Raw genomic sequence first — 18473 nt, 5'->3', positions numbered from 1 at the left:
TGGTGCACCCTAATGACATTACCAATACTCAAGGATGTAGCACTGATTATGATGAGGCTTTTGCACCTGTTGAATGCTTTACATCTGTAAGAAGCTTATTCGTTTTTGCCATTGTTCGTCGTTGGGTATTATTTCATATGGATGTAAAGAATGTTTTTCTTAGTGCCAATCTCACTGAAGAAGTCTATATGAAACCTCCTCTTGGTTACTCTCATCCTCCAAATCAGTTTGCAAACTTGGCCGTGCCTTGTATGGCCTTAAACAGGCATCGAGAACATGGTATGAGAAGTTCAGTACCACAATCAAGTAATTTGGTTTTGATGCCAGTTCTAATGACTTTATTTTTTATTTTTGTTCGCAACACCAACAAAGGATGTATTCTTTTATTACTCTGTGTTGGTGATATGATTATTACAGGAGATGATCTGATATGATTATTATTGGAGATGATCTTACAAATATTATAGATCTTAAAGCTTTTCTTCAACATCACTTTGAAATGAAAGATCGTGGACATTTTAGTTTCTTTATTGATCTTGAGGTACTCTTTGATTCATCTAGTTACTATCTTTCATAAGGTAAATATGCTTCTGATCTTTTTACTAAAGCTAGTTTGACTGATAATCAAATTCCTCTACACTTATTGATCCTAACATTTACTTTGTGTTGTTTTATGGAACATCACTTAATGATGCTACTCTTTATTGACAATTGTTTGGAAATTTGGTTTATTTGATAGTCACAAGACTTGATACAGCCCATGTTGTCCATGTTGTTAGTCAGTTTATGTCGACTCCTCGCTCGACTCATAATGCAGCTGTCATTAATATCCTGCGATATCTTAAAGAGACCATGTTTCATAGTCTCCACTTTTCAGCCAATTCTTCTTTAGAACTGTTAGGAAATTGGTGGGTGAAGCAGACACGCAGCTAAAATAAAATTAGAAGAAAAATAAAGAACAAGCACAATAGAGGACACCAGAAATTACGTGGTTCGGCTTTTAGCCTACGTCCACGAGCAAAGACAGAAGGAAATATTTTACTAGTGAAAAGGAGTTACAAGTATTGTAGTATTTTAGCTCACTATCCAAAACCCCAATACACCCAAACTCTCAAATCACTAAAATAAGAGCTTATAAATGCAAGCTCTTAAACTCTCTCTCAACTCCCTAAATTGCTCTCTCAAGATTGGATGAAAAATGAGGGTGGGAAGCCCTCTTTATATAGCAAAATTTTGGCTCTTTTTTTTTTTTAATGGAGTCATTCAACACGGCACCACCAATAATGGTGGGCCGTGTTGAATGTTGAATGGTTGGCACCGGCCATCTAGATGGCCGGCGCCGGCCATGACTTTCAACATTCTCCCACTTGGAGATTAGAGTGAAAAACAATCAATCTCCACACCATCCTTTCTGCTTCGCCATAATCATGTTGCCTACGTTTTTGCTAGGCCACAAGAGGATCTACTCCAAATAAACTTGTCAGCATTTATTGGCTTGGTCAAAACATCTGCTAGGTTCTCCTTCGTATGGATTTTCTGTAAATCCACACTTCCGTCTTGCACTACTTCTCGAACGAAGTGATACTGAACTCCTATATGCTTTGTTCTGGAATGAAAGGCTGGATTCCTTGCAACGTGCAAGGCACTCTGACTGTCACAAAACACAGGAATTTTCTGTTGTTTGTGCCCGAGCTCCTCCAATAACCTTTGTATCCAAATAGCTTCCTTGCAAGCTTGTGTAGCTGCCATATATTCTGCTTCAGTTGTAGATAAAGCCACAACGGTCTGCAATTTCGAAACCCAGCTTACAGCTACTCCTGCAAGTGTAAACACATAACCAGTAGTGGATTTTCTTTTATCAAGATCTCCTGCAAAATCTGAATCCACATAGCCCCTGACAGTAAACTCTGATCCTCTGTAACATAATGCAACATCTGAGGTTCCTCTGATGTATCTCAGAATCCTCTTTACAGCTATCCAATGCTTTCCACCAGGATTCGCCATGTATCGACTGACTGCTCCCACTGCTTGTGCAATGTCTGGTCTAGTACATATCATAGCGAACATTAAACTTCCCACTGCTGATGCATACGGTACTCGAGACATCTCCTTCCTCTCTGCTTCATTGCTAGTACACATACTTGAGGATAATTTGAAATTAACAGGAAGTGGGGTAGAAATTGACTTACAATCTTGCATGTTGAAGCGCCGCAAGATTTTCTTCAAATAATTTTTCTGCGAAAGCCAAATCTTCTTGTTATTTCTATCTCGGTGAATTTGCATCCCTAGAATCTTGTTTGCTGGTCCCAAGTCCTTCATTTCAAACTCTCTAGCCAACTGTGCCTTCAATTCTTGGATTCGATCTTTGTTGGGACCTGCTACCAACATGTCATCCACATACAACAGCAAATGATGAAATCATTATCTTCAAACCTCTTGTAATATATGCACAATGGTCTGAACTGAGTCTATTGTATCCAAGGCTCATAATGAAGGAATCAAATCTCTTATACCAACACCTCGGCGCCTGTTTGAGACCGTATAGAGATTTGTTCAACTTGCAAACCAAGTTCTCATTTTCTATTTCTGCAAAACCTTCTGGTTGGAGCATATAAATTTCTTCTTCAAGTTCTCCATGAAGAAATGCAGTTTTAACATCTAACTGCTCTAGATGTAGGTCAAATGTAGCACACATTGCCAAGACTATTCTGACTGTTGTGAGTCGAACCACCGGAGAAAATATCTCGTTGAAGTCAATACCTTCTTTCTGAGCATATCCTTTCACTACCAGTCTCGCACGATACCGCTCCACTTGGTCATTGCCATCACGTTTGATCTTGTAGACCCATTTGTTTCCAATGGCTTTTCTTCCACGTGGTAATGGTACAAGTTCCCATGTCTTGTTCTTGTGTAGAGCTTCAATTTCTTCCTGCATTGCTGTCATCCACAAAGCAACATCTGAGCTGTTTAAAGCTTCATGGAAAGTTGAAGGCTCTCCATCCTCTGTTAGAAGACAGTATGCAACGTTGATCTCTGTGACATACTCCGAGTGCCACATTGGCGGTCGTCTCTCACGAGTTGACCGACGAACTTCTGGAGCCTCGGACTCAACTGGTTCTTGTTCCTCGTGCTCTGATGCTGCTTCAGAAAAATCTGAATCTTCTGGATTATTTTCGACATATACCGGCACAATCTCTGACTTTTCTTTTACAGTGCCATTATCTTCATCTTTTTTTTACAGTTGATCTTCTACAAAAATAACATCTCTGCTGATGACGATCTTGTGGGCAGTAGGGTCCCACAGACGATACCCCTTTACTCCATCAGCATACCCCAAGAAAATACATCTTCTAGATTTTGCATCCAGCTTTGTTCTTTCTTGGGCATTGTACATCACGTACACAGGACATCCAAATGCATGTAGGTAGGAATAATCAGCTGGTTTTCCAGTCCACATCTCCATCGCCGTCTTCAACCCAATAGCTGTAGATGGCGACCGATTTACTATATAACAGGCAGTTTTGGCTGCTTCTGCCCAGAATGAATTGGGTAGACCAGCAGTCCTCAACATAGCTCTTATTCTTTCTGTAAGAGTTCTGTTCATCCGCTCTGCCACTCCGTTTTGTTGAGGAGTGTATGCTACCGTGAACTGCCTCTGAATACCTTCTTGCTTACAGAAAGCAAGAAACTCGCCGTCTGTATACTCTCCACCATTATCTGTCCTCAAGCACTTGATCTTTTTACTAGATTCAAGTTCCACCCGCATTTTGTATTCTTTAAACACTAGAAATACATCTGACTTTTTCCTAATTGGATACACCCAACATCTTCTAGAATAATCATCAATGAAAGTCACCATGTACTTTGCACCTCCCATGGATATATCCGGTGATTCCCAAACATCAGAATGAATCAAGTCTAGAATACATTTACTTCTAGCAATAGATCTACTGAACTTTAATCTATGCTGCTTACTTGTAACACAATGCTCGCAAAATGGTAAACTTACCGATTTGAGCCCCGGAAGTAATTTTCGTTCAGAGAGAATCTTCAAGCCTTGTTCTGACATGTGACCAAGTTTGAGATGCCACATCATCGTTGACTCTTCTCCATTTGATGCGACACACGTAGCAGCCTCCTGTAGTGTTTCTCCTTTAAGCATGAATAGATTAGCACCAATCTTTTCTGCCTTCATTAATACAAGCACGCCTTTAACGATCTTCATAATTCCATTCTCCACGAGTTTTGTACCCATGACTATCCATTTGTCCCAAAGACAATAGATTTTTCTTCAGGTCGTTGACATGTCGTACCTCCCCAATTGTGCGAATTGTACCATCAAACTTTTTTATTTTGATAGTACCAATACCAGCGATCTCCAAGGCATGATCATTACCCATATATGCAGATCCTCCTGAGATAGGTTCATATGTGTGGAACCATTCTCTCCTAGAGGTCATGTGCCAGGTAGCTCCTGAGTCTATAAGCCAGACATCAAACAGTCGTTTTCTGCCTTTTGAAACAGTTGTTGCCTTGCTGTAGAGTATTTCGCCATCATCCGAGGTACTTGCTACACACCCCTGAGCATTTGATGACTCAGGTTCTTTGCCCTCTTTTCTCTTCTGTTTACTCCAACACTCGTTCTTGACATGCCCTTTCTTGCCACAGTTGTAGCATTTAACATTCTTCTTACTTCTGGATTTTGATCTACCATGACTTTGACTCCCACTAGGGCCACGTTCTGTTGATCTCCCTCTCGTCACCGATAGCGCCTCCGTTTGCTGCGAACTTGCTTGTCTGTTTTCCTTATTTTTCCGCCTGCTCTCCTCATTTAATACGGAGGCTGCAACATCGTCGAAAACTAGACTGTCCACTGGATTGTTGTTCGTCAGGTTGATGATGAGTTGATCATACGAATCTGGTAGACTTTGAAGTAGAAGTTCTGCACGTTCATTTTCCTCTATATTATGACCCAACATTGTGAGTTGTGAAAATAGAGTCTTCAAAGTGTTGATGTGGTCGGTCACTATTGTAGATTCTGCCATTCGAAGAGTATAGAGTTTTCTCTTGAAGAAGATTTTATTGTGTAGTGACTTGGCCTCGTACAATTTTGTGAGAGTATCACATATTTCCTTCGCTGTATTTTTCTCTGCCACACTGGATAATACTCCATCTGCAAGTGCCAAGTGTAGATAAGAAATGGCGTTGCCGTCTACCTCGTTCCACTTGTCATCAGTTATCTCCATGGGCCTTTCTCCAATTGCTACCAAGCAATTATTTTTCCTCAATACAGCTTTCATCTTCATTTTCTACAACAAAAAATTATTTCCATTAAACTTCTCAATTTCATACTTTCCCGCCATTTTGTTGATAAATACCGCACACAAGCTAGTGTACCACCTTGAATAGTTGTGAGTATGTGTGAGAATGTACACCAGGAAAGTTCCCAGGAAAGACTGGAGGGGTCACAATGGTCCCACTTAAAACTCAGACTCCTTAAGCTCTTATCGCCTTTGTGACAGAACTTTCCTAGACATGTACAAAATCACACAGTTGCTTTACTCACACCACTATTCCCTGCTTTGCACCGCAAAATTCTTGGATCGCTTCCACCGTTTCACGTGAATAGTGCCGCATACGTGAATAGTACCGTATACGGGAACAAAACCGTATACGTGAACAGTATCGTATACGTATACAGTGCCGTATACGTGAATAGTACCCCTTACGTGAATAGTTCCTGACTCCAAAAAATACAACCAATAGCTCTAATACCACTGTTAGGAAATTGGTGGGTGAAGCAGACACGCAGCTAAAATAAAATTAGAAGAAAAATAAAGAACAAGCACAATAGAGGACACCAGAAATTACGTAGTTCGGCTTTTAGCCTACATCCACGGGCAAAGACAGAAGGAAATATTTTACTAGTGAAAAGGAGTTACAAGTATTGTAGTATTTTAGCTCACTACCCAAAACCCCAATACACCCAAACTCTCAAATCACTAAAATAAGAGCTTATAAATGCAAGCTCTTAAACTCTCTCTCAACTCCCTAAATTGCTCTCTCAAGATTGGATGAAAAATGAGGGTGGGAAGCCCTCTTTATATAGCCAAAATTTTGGCTCTTTTTTTTTTTTTTTAATGGAGTCATTCAACACGGCACCACCAATAATGGCGGGCCGTGTTGAATGTTGAATGGTTGGCACCGGCCATCTAGATGGCCGGCGCCAACCATGACTTTCAACAAGAACTACATCGTTTTTCTGATTTTGATTGGGCAGATGATCTTATTGATTGATGTTCTACCATTGGTATTTGCTTCTTTTTAGGCGATTTACTCTGTATAATAAGAAACAAATTGTTGTTACTGATTAGTATTAAAAATTGTTTAATTATCAAGCGATAATATGTTATTTTATGCTTATGTTATAATTTATATTTGTGTTTATGTAATATATTATGAATTATTAATTATGTTTTAAATATATTTAATTTTGTGTATTTTTATGTGTTTATTAGGAAAATTATTAATTTCACGTACTTCGAGGCTCCAAACAAATAAACGGAGGTCAAATTTGGATTCCGGAGGTCCGAAAACCTTAAGATCAGTCAAGATCGGCTTAAAATTGGGCTTGTGTAAAAAAAATTGACTTTTCATGTTGACCGAGCATTGATTGGATGATGAAATGAGCTTACAATAGATATGAGTGCATGGGATAACTGGCAATCTTGACTAAATCTCAACCGTTCATGATTCAATGGCCATGATTGTGCCACGTGGCAATGGTTGGTGAAGCAAGTTGGAGGATCTGAATCTTTGTATTCGGGTCGACCCGATCCACCCATTAACCCGCCAAATCTCAACCGTTCTTTGGGCAAATCGGACGAGTCAAATGATGCCATGTGTGATGTTGACTTTTGAAGTTTGACCAGCCATTGGATCTTGATCTAAGGGTTGTGAGGAGCACATGCATGAAGCCTATGATGGACCGCAAAGCACTGGATTATGAATTTATTTTTCTATAAATAAGGCCTCATTTTTATGTTTTAATCATCTCTCTACAACTCTCTTCTTCTCAAATTCTCTCCATCTCCTTGTAATCTTGATTTCCAGGTGTGTTTTTAATATTTTGTATAATTATTTTCATTAATAAAATTAGTTTTATTTCCAATTTTAGTTGTTTTTATTTCTTTTAATTATAAGTAATTCAATTTTACTACTTCTTTTTATTTTAATTATGCTTAACTAAATAATATTAGTTAGGGGAAGGTGAAACTCTTAAGAAATAAATATGATTTAATCAAATTCTATGTTTAATTTTATAAATTAAATTATTTTCTATTTAATTTTATACATGTTTTATATTTTGAAAATTTGATTTATTGTAGACAAACAAATGAATTTGGCACAATAAATTCTTAAGATCTTAATATAAGGCATGGTGAAATGGTATTTTGACTTATTTTAGACAAATTAAATTTTGGCACAATAAATACTTAATCCATCATAAAATTAAAGGGAAAATAATAATAATTTGTATAATTAATCTTTTGGGTAATAAATCTAAAACAAATTGGCAAAAAGAATTTATTAAGTTTTATTTATTTCTAAGAGTGGATCCATAACCCTAACTAGTTCAATTCCATAGTTTCATTTAAATTAAGTTGTTTATATTCAAGTTTTAATTTCAATTTTTAGATAAAATAAAATAAACTAATTAAATCTTTTCTCTGTGGATCGACCTCGGACTCACCGAGTTATAATACAACAAGACACTCTTATACTTGGGAGTTAAAATTTACTTTAAAGTTATGTCAAGTTTTTGGCGCCGTTGCCGGGGAAAAGTTTTTTTATTTGGTTTGTTTTTCCGTTTTTTATTTTTCTCTTATATGTAAAATTTCGTTTACCCCCTTTTTCTTTTCTTAAATTCTCTTTTGTCCCCATATCTTTCATAATTCTAGTTTCACCCCAACAATTTCCGTTTCCAGCCCAATCTTCTGGTAATTACATTCGAACCCCGATATCTTTCAACTGTTTCACTTTCATCCCAAATTGCTAATTCTAAACTTCTAAAAATTACAGTTTGACTATAAAATTAAAAATAATTTGCAATAGAATCCCTAGACGAAATTCCTCAACATAATCAAGACTTGGACATATTTGGACATACTTTGGACATATTTGGACATATTTGGACTTATTTTGGACCAAACTAACTTTAACTACTAACTCTAATTACTAACTCTTAACTTACTAACTTGTAACTCCTAACTTTTATTTAATTTCAGTTATTTAATTTTCTGCATTTATTTTATTTCGTATTTATTTATTTATTTATTTATTTTTTTGCTTTATTGGTGGGTTTAACCACCAAACTAACTACTAACCCTTAACTTTTATTTTCAGTTATTTAATTTTCAGTATTTATTTAATTTTGCATTTTTTATTTTTTTAATTGGTGGGTTCAACCACCATTTTTTTTATTTTGCATTTATTTATTTATTTATTTATTACTTTGTTGGTGGGTTCAACCACCATTTTTGTTATTTAATTTTCTTTTGTATACTTATATTATTTGCTTATTTATTTTTTTATTTTATTTTGTTATCAATTTGTGTAAATATTATCTTTATAACATAACCCTTGAATGAGACATTGGTCTCGATCTTCAAGTGGCAGGTTAATTCGTAGATCTCAATCTCCACCACCAATCATGGATGAGAATGAAGGCGAAAACGTTTTGGGCGAACTTAATCCTCAAATTGATCAGGGAGACAACCAATCTCAACATGGGCATGATCAGAATCAACCAAGGACTCTGAGAGACTACATGAATCCAACTAGAACCGGAGCACCGTCGTGTATAGTATTTCCTCCAGAAGCATCTCGATTCAATTTTAAACCAGGTATTATTCAACTTTTACCAACATTTCATGGTTTAGAATATGAGAATCCGTACTTGCATCTAAGAGATTTTGAGGAAGTTTGTAATACATACACGGACCAAAATTGTAGCATGAACATAATTAGATTAAAGCTTTTTCCTTTTTCATTAAAAGATAAAGCTAAAACTTGGCTACAAAACCTTAGATCTGGATCAGTAAGAACTTGGAATAACATGCAAGAACAGTTTTTGAAAAAATTCTTTCCACCTCATAGAACAAATTCTTTTAAAAGGCAAATCACTTCTTTCACTCAAAAAAATGGAGAAACATTATACCAATGTTGGGATAGGTTTAAAGAGTTGCTTAACATATGCCCACATCATGGTTTTGAAACTTGGCGATTGGTCACTTATTTCTACGAAGGCTTAATACCCCAAAGTAGACATGTTGTTGAAATGATGTGTAATGGTGAATTTAGGGATAAAAATCCTGAAGATGCACTAGATTACCTTGACCAATTAGCTGAAAATGCACAACATTGGGATACTGTTGGAACTTTTGAATTGACAAATAAGCAACAATCATCTCCATCTAGTGGAGGAATCCATAACCTTAGGGAAGATCATGATTTACAAGCAAAATTTGCATCCCTAGTTAGGAAAGTTGAAGCTTTGGAGCATAAAAAGAGTGATCAAGTAAAATCTGTTCAAGAAATTGCATGTAACATATGTAATTCGAATGATCATTTCACTCAAGAGTGTCCCACTTTGCCTGCACTTAAAGAATGTCTAAATGATCAAGCTAATGTCATTAACACTTTCAATAAACCAAACCCATATTCACAGACTTATAATCCTGGTTGGAAAAATCATCCGAATTTCAGTTGGAGGAATAATAATAATGCACAATCTTCACAAGCACCACCTCCACAAAACTTTCAAAATCCTCAGCCTTATGCACCATATGTTCCACCACCTTGGAAAAATCTGGAGGACACAATGCATTCATTCATCAGAAAGCAAGATGTTATTAACAATCAAAATGCACAAACTTTTTCTGATTTGAAAGATACTCTTGCTAAAATTGCTTCTGCACTCACCATTCAAGAAAAAGGAAAATTTCCAGCCCAACCACAACCAAATCCTAAAATTCAACAAAATTCACCCACAGACCAAGTCAAGTCAGTTATAACTCTTCGTAGTGGTAAGGTTGTTGATAGACCTATGCCTGAACCTTATGAAAATGATGAAAATTCAAAGGGTAAGGAAGGACTAAATGAACTTACACCTAGTGAAGAAATAACTAGTGTTCCACCTGAACCACCATTTCCGCATGCATTGAATAAACCAAAGAAATCAAACCACTCTTCTGAAATTTATGAAATCTTTAAGCAAGTGAAAGTTAACATTCCTCTATTAGATGCAATCAAGCAGGTTCCTTCATATGCCAAATTTTTAAAGGACTTGTGCACTGTTAAGAGGAAATTGAAGGTAAGAAAGAGTGCTTTCATGGCCAAACAGGTAAGTACAATTCTGTCTACTAATAATAAGTTGAAATATAAAGATCCTGGTTGTCCTACCATTTCTTGTATTATTGGTAACTACAGAATTGAACATGCTTTACTAGATCTTGGTGCTAGTGTTAATTTGCTTCCATATTCAGTTTATCTTCAACTTAATCTTGGTGAGTTAAAATCAACTTCAACTACACTTTTGCTTGCCGATAGATCCGTTAAAGTACCAAAAGGAATAGTGGAAGATGTTTTAGTACAAGTTGATAAATTTATTTATCCTGTGGATTTTATTGTCTTGGAAACTGAACCTGTTGTGAATAATTACAAACCAATTCCTGTAATTTTAGGTCGACCATTTTTAGCAACTGCTAATGCTTTGATTAATTGTAGGAATGGTTTAATGAATTTATCCTTTGGGAATATGACTTTGGAATTGAATGTTTTCAACATGTGCAGGCAACCTAATGAAGAAAATGAGAATGAAGATGATACTGATGAACAAAAGGAATTGTTTGAATCTTGTATCGAGGAAAATATTCAAAAAGGGGATTTTTCTGAACTTTCTAATGTTTGTTTAGTTAATTCAATTGAGTCAAATAAGCAACTTGAACTTGATATTTCTAATATAAATTCGTTGCTTGATTCTATGCAGACTTCGCAAAATTATGATGACGAGCCAAAATTTGAGGAGCTTGGAAGTATTGAAAAGACAGAACAACAAGAAGCACCTAAAATGGAATTGAAACCTTTGCCTGAAGGATTGAAATATGCTTTTCTTGGAGAAGAACAAACTTATCCTGTTGTGATTTCTTCTACTTTAACAAGCGACCAAGAAGGTAAGTTACTAACTGTTCTTAAAAAGCATAAAAATGCAATAGGATGGACTTTAAATGACATTAAAGGCATTAATCCCTTAATCTGCACACATAGAATTAATTTGGAAGAAAATGCTAAAATATGTCAACAACCTCAAAGAAGATTAAACCCACACATGAAAGAGGTAGTCAAAACAGAAGTCCTTAAATTACTTGATGTGGGAATTATCTACCCTATTTCTGATAGTAAGTGGGTAAGTCCTACACAAGTAGTGCCTAAAAAATCTGGAATCACTGTTGTTAAAAATGAAAAAGGTGAATTAATTCCAACACGAATTACATCTAGTTGGCGCATGTGCATTGATTATAGAAAATTAAATGAAGCCACTAGAAAAGATCATTTTCCATTACCATTCCTTGACCAAATCTTAGAAAGAGTAGCAGGACATCCCTACTACTGTTTTTTAGATGTATATTCAGGTTATTATCAAATTCCTATAGCACTTGAGGACCAAGAAAAGACCACATTCACATGTCCTTTTGGAACATTTGCATTTAAAAGAATGCCATTCGGGCTTTGTAATGCTCCTGCAACATTTCAAAGATGTATGTTAAGCATTTTTTGTGATATGGTTTAACATTGTTTAGAGGTCTTTATGGATGATTTGACTGTGTTTGGGAATTCTTTTGATGATTGCCTTGATAATTTGGAGAAAGTTTTAAAAAGATGTGTTGAAAAAGAACTCGTGTTGAATTGGGAAAAATGTCACTACATGGTTACTTCTGGAATTGTTTTGGGTCATGTTGTTTCTATTAAAGGAATTGAAGTTGACAAAGCAAAAATCGAAGTCATATCTAAATTGCCACAACCAAAAACAGTTAGAGATGTGCGATCCTTTTTAGGACATGCAGGATTTTATAGGAGGTTTATAAAAAACTTTAGTGCCATATCTAAACCACTTTGTAACCTCTTATTAAAAGATGCACCGTTTGAATGGAATGATGATTGCCAAAAATCTTTTGAAAAAATAATTTGTCTTTTAACATCTGCACCTATTATGCAATCTCCTGATTGGTCTTTGCCATTTGAATTAATGTGTGATGCAAGTGATTTTGCTGTTGGTGCTGTTTTAGGACAAAGAAGGGATGGTAAGCCTTTTGTGATTTATTATGCGAGCAAGACTTTGGATAGTGCTCAAATGAATTATTCTACAACTGAAAAAGAATTACTTGCTGTGGTATTTGCATTAAACAAATTCCGTTCATATTTGCTTGGCTCTAAATCTGTTGTGTTTACTGACCATGCTGCTGTGAGATATTTGATGAGTAAACAGGATGCCAAACCGAGACTAATTCGTTGGATTTTGTTACTACAAGAATTTGACCTTACCATCAAAGATAAAAAGGGTGCTGAAAATGTTGTTGCTGATCATCTATCAAGACTCACATTCGAATTCTGCAATGATATAACACCCATAAATGATTCTTTCCCTGATGAATTTTTATTTTCTTTTACTTCAATGCCATGGTATGCTAATATTGTTAATTTTCTTGTTACAGGTAAAATGCCTTTGCAATGGAATGCTCAAGAGAAGAAGAAATTTTTTGTTGAAGTAAAGAAATTTTATTGGGATGATCCTTATTTGTTCAAATTTTGCCCAGATCAAATTTTTCGGCGATGTATTCCTGATAATGAGGTAAGTAGTGTCATTAATTTTTGTCATTCTGAAGCATGTGGTGGTCACTTTTCTTCAAGAAAAACTACTGCTAAAATTTTGCAGTGTGGATTTTATTGGCCTACAATGTTTAAAGACACATATGAATTTTGCAAAAGTTGTGAAAAATGTCAAAAATTGGGATCAATTACAAAAAGAAACATGATGCCCTTAAATCCCATACTTGAAATTGAAATATTTGACTGTTGGGGAATTGATTTCATGGGTCCATTTCCATCATCTTTTGGATTTGTGTATATATTAGTTGCAGTTGATTATGTTTCAAAATGGATTGAAGCAATTTCTTGTCGAAATAATGACAGTAAAACTGTGATTAAATTTTTAAGAGAAAACATTTTAAGTCGATTTGGAATCCCTCGAGCCATTATCAGTGATGGAGGTAAGCATTTTTGTAATAAGTCATTTGAGTCTTTAATGAAGAAATATGGAATTACACATAAAATTGCTACCCCTTATCATCCTCAAACAAATGGTCAAGTTGAATTAGCAAATAGGGAGATAAAACAAATTTTGGAAAAAACGGTTAACCCAAACCGAAAAGATTGGTCTCTTAGACTTAATGATGCACTTTGGGCTTACCGCACTGCATTTAAAACATCATTAGGAATGTCACCCTATCGGTTAATTTATGGTAAACCTTGTCATTTACCTGTTGAACTTGAACATAAATCACTTTGGGCTATTAAAGCTTTTAATTCAAATTTGGTTGATGCTGGTAATGTGCGAAAATTGCAATTGAATGAACTTGAGGAATTAAGGAATGATGCATATGAAAATTCAAGAATTATTAAGGCAAGAACAAAAGCATTTCATGATAAAAGAATTTTTCGAAAAACATTTGAGATTGGTCAAAAAGTGTTGCTTTATAATTCTCGTTTTCATTTATTTCCAGGAAAGTTAAAGTCAAAATGGAGTGGCCCATTTGTTGTAAAAAATGTATATTCATATGGGGCCATAGAAATTGAGAATCCAAATAATGGTGTCACATTTAAAGTTAATGGTCAAAGATTAAAACCATATCTGGAACATCACCCACGTGACGAGGACACCGAAATTAATTTGGATGACCCACCAGTTCTTGATTAAGTTTTTAATGATTTTTTTTTGTTTTACTATTATTTTACCGTTTCATTGTTTGACTTTTTTTTTTCCTTAGATTGATGCACTGTACATAGTTTTTTTTTAACATTGTTTTTCTTGTGTAAGCGTGTTTGTTTGACAGTTGTACATTCTCTCATCAATTTTCATTTTACATCATGAGCACCTCAATGAGAAAATACCTGTTCGCACATCTTAAAAGATTTCGGCGTATAAAATTTCACTTAAGAGGCCTGATACAAAGCTGTAAATCACATCCACTTTGGGATCTGCAACCACCAGAATTCGTGTCCTATGTTGAGGATCTAGAGGGACAACTCAGAACAGTAGAGAGTGGCATATATGAATTTCAAATGGAGCTTGAGGTTAACTCAATGAGAGGACGAATGTAAGTTCATTTTCCTTTTTTATTGTGTGCTTCTTTTTGCTCGCTTTCACGCTTGATTTGATTTTGCAGATTTGATTTTGGTGTGTTTTGATTTATTTTCCCGTATAAATGGCGGATAACGGTACTTCGTGACTTCTTAAGTCGGTATCTTCAGTTTCCCACAATAACTGAAACCCCAAAATCAAACATGGAAGAAATACAACATAAACTCCATAAGCATTTTCTTTCTCTCCCTCAGAATGCCCTCAGGAAAATTTACAAAGCTCGTTGTGAACGATTGCGTTTGTTAATGATCAATGGCATTCCTTCTGACATTCGTTGGTTAATTGAAGCAAAGGTCCGATTAGTAGGTGAGTTTTCTGGTCAATTTGTTTCTTACATGCCTGGTTTTGGTAAAAGTACGTTTGCTAAGAAAAGGAGAGCTAAACGACTTGGCTCAAAATGTCATAACTGTGTAAGACTTGGTTGCAAACGACCAGATTGTAAATCTTTAGGAATGGTTTCTGATACTCGTGAAGATAAAATTAAATTCGTTAAAGATGGCATGAGTAAAGAATCGTTGGATGATATCTTACGATCTCTTGAGACGCATCGAAGTGGATTTGTGCAACGTGAGATTTATAATTTGTGGATACTATTCCAAAAACAAAGTGCACAGTTTAGTCTTGGGAATCTGACTCAAAAAGACCCTGTTTGCCAGTTTATAAGAAAACTGGATAGGAAGCCGATTCTCGACCCATAGAGGGCGTTCAAGCCGTTACTGGACGTAAAACCAGAGGAAGATGTGAGCCACAATCACAACTACCAGTAAATATCCTTTCACTTCACTGTTATTTTACTTTACTGTTATTTTATCACTTGCATTATTGCATTTAGCGATGTGATTTTGTATTTAATAAATATTTGGTTTTCTTTTACTGTTTGCTTTTTCTAATCATTACTTTCTTTTTACTGTTTATTTTTGAATTATTGAGCCACGAGCTTTACTCGTCATTTGACAAATATTGCCAACCCATTTACAGCTGTTTCTCATTATTTATGTTACCAAGATCTTTAAATATGAGCTCATTTTTCAAACACTCACAACTTGTTTTTGAAAAATTAGTCCAATGGCATCATCTTCGAGTAAACAATTCAAAAACATTTGTGTGCTTTCTGGGTTTCACTATGGAAAGTACAAAGAGTTCGTTCAGGCAGCTGTAGATCTTGGTCGTGTCATAGCAGAGAGGAAACTGCATCTTGTATATGGAGGAGGTGAACGAGGGTTATCAAGACTTGTCTCAGAAGCTGTTTTTACCAGAGGAAGCCAAGTACTCGGCATTATCCCAAAACCCATGAAACCGCTAGTGTGCATGTCTGGCCCACCAATTGGAGAAGAATTAGTGGTATCAAGTATGCAAGAGAGAATATCTGAAATGATGAATCATGCTGATGCTTTTATTTTCTTGCCAGGAGATCTTGCAACTTTTGAGGCACTAATTACATTTGCATCTTGGGCCCACTTGAACATTCATCAAAAACCCATCGGTTTGTTAAATGTTAATAATTTTTATGACGGCTTGCTAACTTTTATTAATCATGCAATAAAGAATCATTTTGTTCCACATTCTGTAAAAAAACTATTTATCTCTGCTTCTACTGCTAATGAGTTACTTGATCTTTTACAAGCTTATACACCAGAGCCAGATCCACAGACTGTTGCACTGAATTGGTCGACTAATGATGGTAACGGTAACAGTAGCAGTAACAAGAAGTGCGATTTAGATTTAATTCTCCGTTTGTAAATATTTTCTGTTGTAGTGTTCATGTGATGTCTTCTACACTCTTTCTCTTTCCTTTTAAAACATTGAGGACAATGTCTTTTTCAGGTTGGGGGGAGGGAATAGTTGATAATTGTGGAATGTCTTGGTCCTGGTTATGTGTTTACAAAAAAAAAACAAAAAAAAAACATTTTTTTTTCTGTAAAGACTAACTTAGGACAAATTTGAGTCGAAGATGGCAGGATATAGAGAATGTAGTCTCTCTAGAAACGCATCTTCTTAATTTTAAGAGTGTTGTTAAAAAAAAACAAAAATTGACTTTTTCTTCATCTTTGTTATCTACTTTTAAGCTTCTGCATCAAGTTCAGGTGAGATCTCTTCTTCTTCTTCTTTTATTATTCTCTTTTATTTTTATTTATTTATTTATTTTTATTTTTTTGCATATCTGTAAAATTATAAAATGTTAAGATAATATTTAGATTAGGTCGTGGGGTGGGGATAATTGACGTATGTTTTAAATATGTGTGTTGTATTTCTCTTTTCTCTTTTCTTTTCTTTGTTAAAAAAAAAAACCAAAAAAAAAATTGTTTTTTGTCTAGGATGGCCGTGTAAAGAGTCACGACTTTTGAGACGCATCCTAATAGTCTTGTTGTATTATATTTTGATTTTGAGATTCATAGTAAGTTGTTTTTGTTCCCTTTTCTTTGAATTACTCAAATTTGTGAACTCTCCACTTAGTTATTAAGTTATTTAATTGTTTACTCATTTAACAGGTATTATTGAATCATTCTTCACACACACATTATGACACATACTAGTGGGTTGTAAGTTAAAATTTTACAGCATTTAGTTCTTTTGATTTATTAGGAATAGTATCTAAGGTAGTAGAAAGTGCAAAAAAAAAAAAAAATCAAAAAATCAAAAAATCAAAAAAAAAAGAAAAAAGAAAAAAAATGTTTTTAATTTTGTTATATCTAGAAACCCGAGTAATTAAGTCCATAGGGGTGCTTCAACACCTAGTGCCCTAAGGTCAACTGGTCTGGGAGTCACTGGCCTAAAGCTCGCTACATGGGTAATAGATATATTGTTTGTTTATTAGAAACCCGAGTAATTAAGTCCGTAGGGGTGCTTCAACACCTAGTGCCCTAAGGCCAACTGGTCTGGGAGTCACTGACCTAAAGCTCGCTAAACGGGTTAGAAATGTAATATAAAAAAAAAATGTGTGAATAATCTATTGCCTAAAGATATAATTTCTAATGAATTTTAGAACGAAAATGTTGTTTTTCTTTTAATGAAGCCCCATAAGTATTGTGTTAATTACCTGAGCACAAAAGAAGGTTTGATGATATTCTGGATAATGAGTGAACATCAATGTGGTAAAGGAATTTGGGAGAGTTCATTTATTTGGTAATTTAGAGGATAGATGAACAACTATTAACTTGCATGTGAATTTTATAAATCTTAATATAACGCTTTAATTGCTAGAGGGCTAGCAATAAGCTGGTTGGGGGGTGTGATTAGTATTAAAAATTATTTAATTATCAAGCGATAATATGTTATTTTATGCTTATGTTATAATTTATATTTGTGTTTATGTAATATATTATGAATTATTAATTATGTTTTAAATATATTTAATTTTGTGTATTTTTATGTGTTTATTAGGAAAATTATTAATTTCACGTACTTCGAGGCTCCAAACAAATAAACGGAGGTTAAATTTGGATTCCGGAGGTCCGAAAACCTTAAGATCAGTCAAGATCGGCTTAAAATTGGGCTTGTGTAAAAAAAGTTGACTTTTCCTGTTGACCGAGCATTGATTGGATGATGAAATGAGCTTACAATAGATGAGTGCATGGGATAACTGGCAATCTTGACTAAATCTCAACCGTTCATGATTCAATGGCCATGATTGTGCCACGTGGCAATGGTTGGTGAAGCAAGTTGGAGGATCCGAATCTTTGTATTCGGGTCGACCCGATCCACCCATTAACCCGCCAAATCTCAACCGTTCTTTGGGCAAATCGGACGAGTCAAATGATGCCATGTGTGATGTTGACTTTTGAAGTTTGACCAGCCATTGGATCTTGATCTAAGGGTTGTGAGGAGCACATGCATGAAGCCTATGATGGACCGCAAAGCACTGGATTATGAATTTATTTTTCTATAAATAAGGCCTCATTTTTATGTTTTAATCATCTCTCTACAACTCTCTTCTTCTCAAATTCTCTCCATCTCCTTGTAATCTTGATTTCCAGGTGTGTTTTAATATTTTGTA

General features: G+C 35.2%; 3 protein-coding genes and 1 non-coding gene across 4 annotated transcripts; 3 read left to right on the top strand and 1 right to left on the bottom strand.

The window, feature by feature from the left end:
- The first annotated feature begins 8668 nt into the window (after positions 1–8668).
- On the top strand, positions 8669–14059 carry LOC127899634 (uncharacterized). Its single transcript, XM_052433093.1, has 3 exons — positions 8669–11234; positions 12348–12620; positions 12774–14059. The coding sequence occupies exons 1-3, from the start codon at positions 8714–8716 to the stop codon at positions 14033–14035; spliced, it is 4056 nt and encodes a 1351-aa protein (XP_052289053.1). The 5' UTR covers positions 8669–8713; the 3' UTR covers positions 14036–14059.
- LOC112496084 (small nucleolar RNA R71) lies at positions 9165–9273 on the bottom strand. The gene has a single exon (XR_003062542.2). It is a non-coding gene; the product is annotated as a small nucleolar RNA R71 (small nucleolar RNA).
- A 560-nt stretch (positions 14060–14619) lies between the features above and the next one.
- On the top strand, positions 14620–15213 carry LOC127899636 (uncharacterized). The gene has a single exon (XM_052433095.1). It carries the CDS (start codon positions 14623–14625, stop codon positions 15175–15177), a length of 555 nt encoding a protein of 184 aa, XP_052289055.1. The 5' UTR covers positions 14620–14622; the 3' UTR covers positions 15178–15213.
- A 187-nt stretch (positions 15214–15400) lies between these two features.
- LOC127899635 (probable cytokinin riboside 5'-monophosphate phosphoribohydrolase LOGL10) lies at positions 15401–16234 on the top strand. Its single transcript, XM_052433094.1, has one exon. It carries the CDS (start codon positions 15545–15547, stop codon positions 16217–16219), a length of 675 nt encoding a protein of 224 aa, XP_052289054.1. The 5' UTR covers positions 15401–15544; the 3' UTR covers positions 16220–16234.
- The last annotated feature ends 2239 nt before the right edge of the window (positions 16235–18473 follow it).

Source organism: Citrus sinensis, chromosome 9 (genome assembly GCF_022201045.2).
Source record: "Citrus sinensis cultivar Valencia sweet orange chromosome 9, DVS_A1.0, whole genome shotgun sequence".
Classification (NCBI taxonomy): Eukaryota; Viridiplantae; Streptophyta; class Magnoliopsida; order Sapindales; family Rutaceae; genus Citrus; species Citrus sinensis.
The sequence above is the reverse complement of the archived record's forward strand: the minus strand, read 5'-3'. Positions and strand labels throughout refer to the sequence as shown.